The sequence below is a fragment of the Cannabis sativa genome, chromosome 6 (genome assembly GCF_029168945.1).
Source record: "Cannabis sativa cultivar Pink pepper isolate KNU-18-1 chromosome 6, ASM2916894v1, whole genome shotgun sequence".
In the NCBI taxonomy this organism is placed as follows: Eukaryota; Viridiplantae; Streptophyta; class Magnoliopsida; order Rosales; family Cannabaceae; genus Cannabis; species Cannabis sativa.
The window spans coordinates 71,872,902-71,877,540 of record NC_083606.1 but is presented as its reverse complement, the minus strand read 5'-3'; the positions used below and the strand labels follow the sequence as shown (position 1 = coordinate 71,877,540).

At 36.9% G+C, this 4,639-nt stretch overlaps 1 protein-coding gene across 1 annotated transcript in view; it reads left to right on the top strand.

The window, feature by feature from the left end:
* The window catches only part of LOC133039412 (uncharacterized), a 4,111-nt gene extending 1,164 nt beyond the window's left edge, over positions 1-2,947 (top strand). The window contains exons 1-8 of the mRNA XM_061118304.1: positions 1-431; positions 554-874; positions 969-1,336; positions 1,387-1,408; positions 1,457-1,799; positions 1,849-2,015; positions 2,160-2,674; positions 2,755-2,947. The exon at positions 1-431 is cut by the window's left edge and continues 1,164 nt beyond it. Coding sequence (XP_060974287.1) covers positions 1-431; positions 554-874; positions 969-1,336; positions 1,387-1,408; positions 1,457-1,799; positions 1,849-2,015; positions 2,160-2,674; positions 2,755-2,947 — 2,360 coding nt within the window. The remainder of the gene's footprint in view (positions 432-553; positions 875-968; positions 1,337-1,386; positions 1,409-1,456; positions 1,800-1,848; positions 2,016-2,159; positions 2,675-2,754) is intronic.
* The last annotated feature ends 1,692 nt before the right edge of the window (positions 2,948-4,639 follow it).

Sequence of the window (4,639 nt, the reverse complement as noted above, 5' to 3'; positions counted from 1 at the left end):
AGTCTATTGGTTTGAAAATGGCTGTTTTGTATTTCATTCAGTGTTTTCTTCTTAGCAATACTCCTGACAAAGAAGTGTCTAGGTTTGTTCTAGATATAGTTGATAGCGGTCGGTGGGATGAGTATTGTTGGGGTAGGGAATCATTTGAATTGACAATTGACTCATTCAAAGGTAGGATTGAGCATGGTATCATTATGAAAAATAGAAAGGCAGAGAAGGGAGGCCAATATGATGGCTGGTATAGGGCATTGGGATGTCCTTGGGTTTTTACTGTTTGGTTTTATGAATGCTGTCCTGCAATGGTGAACTCTTTCTGTAAGAGAGTTTCATCTTCTATTCCCAGGATTCTGAACTGGAGCAACACCATCGTCACCAAAAATCCAACCCTTCGAGACTTGAAGGGCAAGATTTTTGATTTACCTTTGGAGAAGGTACTTTATAGTTTCTTTACTGTTTTTTTCCTGTTTCTTTTCAGTTTAATATTTGTAGTTGTTTTTTGGTTTTTCCAATTGTTTTAATTTTTTTTCATACTATGTTTAATTATGCTGTTCAGTTGAAGATAAAAAACATGCGTCCTACTGATGAAGAGAGGCAGCAGCTTCAACTTGACGGTCTATTTCTCGATGAATCTATTGATGAACGTGGTGTAGTGAAGCAATCCTTCGATGGTGGCTCATCTTCAAAGAAGTCTGATTCAGCAGATATTGATTGGATGAAATCTAAGCTGGAGATGCTCAGTTCGAATCAATCATCATTGGCCGAGGACTTCATTTCGTTGAGGTGTTTTGTTGATTTTAATTTCAAATCTGTAATGACTGTAATTAAGGATATCCAAGAGAAGGTTAATGCCATTCATCGTCGTCCTTCTGACGAGGTATTTATTCTTACTTTATTGTTTAGGTTTTTTTATTTTTTTGTATAGTTTCTTTACTGTTTTATTTAAGTTTTATTTATGTTGGCTGATACAGGGAAAGTCATCGGATGAATTAGTAACTCAAGATTCTGATGATGATCCTGATGATGATGATGATGATGATGATGCCGAGGATGATGACAAGCAATTGCCTGATCCAGAAAATATTGATTCCGACTCCGACGATGGTGGTGAGTTGGTTAAAGTTGGTGGGGATGCTGATGATGCTGACAAGGCTGTTACTGCTGTCCCTTCTGCTGATGTGAATCCTTCTGAGGATGTTGGAGGGAGTGATAAAAATGTTAAGGATGTTGAGAAGCCGAAGGGCGATGAGTCTCGATTGAAGGGGGACGATTTCTTTGATGGGTTGAGCCAGCTTGTAATAGATGATGATCAAGTTGTGTTGGCTGGCTTGGAGAATTTGTTGCTAAAATCAATGTAAGTTTACTTTTAATTGTTTTCAAAAAAACTAGGTTTCTTTTTGGTTGCTCTTTAGTTTCTACTATGTTTTGCAACTGTTTTAATGCATTCTTTATTTTTTAGGTCCCCGCACCCAATCCAGATGTTGTTGGTGAAAAGTCAGATGCCATTCATACTGATGAAGAAACTGAGGATACTGTCTCTGATACACCTCTGTTGGATAAGAGGAAGCGTGCTCCGGCCTTGAAATCTCCATTTGTTGATTTCGGGTCCGTCGATGTTGGGAGCACTCCAATGGAGCTTATGTCCTCAGGTTCTCAGTCTGCTGGGGATGATAGGGATTTCAAAATGGTGACTTATGTGAAGGGCCTTTATGCTCTTAATGATGCTTTTGCTGATCCCGTATCTACCGAGATTGAGGCAAAATTTGACTCTTGGATTGGTGAAGGATTGCTTAAACATCCTGGTGACTCGTTTTTTATTAAATCTCGTTTTTGTATTATTTTTTTTTCCAGCTTTTATTCCCGTTTTAATGTTTGTTTTTTGCTGTTGTAGGCATTATAATTGTTATGAAGACGGCGCAAAGAAATTTACCCCGGGTTTTAGGCTAGGTGTTGATTATGTTGAGGATAAAACTTGGTTTTACCATTTGGCCACATGCGACATGTTTATGAACGACTCGGTAAAGTTTCCAATTTATATTGTACTTATGGTAGTTTGTTTTTAGTTTCTTTATAAATGTTTTTTAGTTTTGATACTACATTTCAGTTTTTTTACAGTTGTTAAACCTTTTCATTTGTGTTTCTGTGTTGTTTTTTTTTCTCAGCATATGAACACCATATTCTATTACCTTCGGAAAAAAGGTAAGTATTCTTCCGCTGTGACGTTGAATTTCGCAACCACTGATTGTCTTTTTGATGATTCCATCCAAGCATTGTACCACAAATTTAACAAGGCCAAGTCAATGAAGACTAAGATGTCACACATTCACGCTGCCCACCCAATTGCGCATTATATCCGAGGTATGCGCATTCCCTGTTCCAAGCCTTGGTATGAAGCCGATCACGTGCTTTTCATCATCAATTTAAGAAGGGAAAGTCATTGGGTTTTTGGGCGTCTTGACGTGCACGAAAGGACGTTATTTCTGTACAATTCTTTGAGAACCGCGAAGATGAATGCCGCAGCTAGGAATGCGATGAAGGCTTATTCCGTGTTGTTGCCTTTGTTTTTCGATTTACTTGGGTTCTGGAAGAATAGAGCACAAGTTCCTGCCTCAGTTTCTGACCCTACAGCTCCATTCAGAATCGTGGAGCTTAGTGGTCTTGCGTCTCAGCAGAAGAAGTGAGTGTTTCTTTTAAGTTTCTTTTATGTTGTTTTTTAGTTTCTAATCTTGTTTATTTTTTCTCTATGTTTTTTAACAGTGATTGTGGAGCATATGTTGCTGCCTTTGCCGAATTCTTTATACACGGAAAGGATGTCCCCGAGACTTTGACATCGAAGTTTATCGAACCCGACTTGCTGCACTTTTCTACTCGTACGGACAAAGGAAAATTGACGAAAGTATTGATAGCGAGGATGAGAAGCAATCCAAGTCTTCTAAGGCATCTAAATTGAAGAAATAGGAACTTTTATTTTGGTGGCTTTATTATGTTATTTGTTGAATCTATTTACTTGACAAGTTTTAGTGTTGTTGTTTCAATGTAGGTATTATATTTGATTTTATACTATGTAGCTGGTTTAAAACTTTTAGGATATTTGACATTCACTACTTATAATATCTTTATTGTATAGGTTTGTATTTCCCAAAGTTTTGTGGTTTTTTAATTGTTCAAGTTCATATATAGGGTCGCACAACTATTGAGAAACTATTAACCAACTAAATACAAACTATGTTTTCATTTTTCCTAAATAGTGCTATGAATGTATATTTATTCTTCGTATTCCGTTAACTATTTTCCCTTATTCAAGTTATGTTTTATCAATTATTGACTGACTGCCTTTAAAACTGTAAACAATAAGTCATTCCGGTACTTAATATTTTACAAAGGGTCGCAACTGTAACAAAACGATTTTGAAACTATTAAAAAACTGTTTCAAATTTCATAAAAATGAAATCCCATGTATTTAGAGCATCACAGATCAACCTGTTTGAATTTGCACACAAAATTAAACAATTCAAATATTTCATATGTATCTATTTTATTGCTTGATTGTTGCATGTCTTTCGATTGTGTCCGTGTTGTCCACATTTGCCGCACCTGTTATGTTTTTTTGTATCCCATTCGCATAAAAACCTTCGTTTCCTTGGTCTTCCGCATCTTATTTTTTGGTTTGGTGGCGTAACAATGATATCTTTTATGTTTTGTGGCACATCCCAAGTTGTGTGATTGTGTACCGATATGTTGAGCCGCTGTATGTTTCAAGCCATGTTCGCGTGGTGTAATAACCCGAACAGTAGTTGTAAACATTCAAGTTCATCTCTTTTATAACAGCAAGCGCATGAGCACACGGTAACTCATCAAGTTGGAATCTGTTGCAACTGCACGTTTTCTCCTTGAGGTTGATGACCCATGATCTGGTTAGTTCAATGACTTCGAACATGGTCTCGTTTATTGGTTTTACCTGCGGATTAAGTGTGAAACTGTTAATATGTATGACAACGAAAAACAAACTATAAAGAAACTGAAATGCAACTAAAATAATTAACATGTCATTACATTTTCTGTCAATGATTCCACAAAGTTGTCGACTAATTTCTTTTCTGCTGTAGGTGTTAAAAATGTTGTTGTTTTCTGTGCTTTTTTCCTGTTTGTGTATGTCCATTGTTGAATCAATGCTCTCAATGACTCCATCAGTGTTGTGATTGGTAGCTCTCTAGCTGCCAAGTTTGCTGCATTTAGAGATTCAAAGAATGTTTGAAGTCATAGTTGAATACTGTTGTTTTTGCGAAAGTGGTATCTTGACCATTTGTGGTATCCAACTTGTTGTAAATATGGTCTTACACGGATGTCCAAGCTGTCCAACTCGCTCATATGGTATTCAAATTTCCTCTCTGTGTATGCTCTGGCTGCAGCGAAGAATGGTTTATCCAGCTTGCTTGCATTCTTCTTGAAGGTTGCTTTTAGGTTGCTTAACAGGTGGTATACACAATAGCAATGTGTGATTTCTGGAAATACTTGACAAGCTGCCTTACTTATGCTCTCATGTCTATCCGAGATCAAACCTTTATTCCTCTCTAATCCAATATGTTTCTCTCACTTTTGTGAAAAACCATTGCCATGAGTTGTTGTTTTCTGAATCCACAAC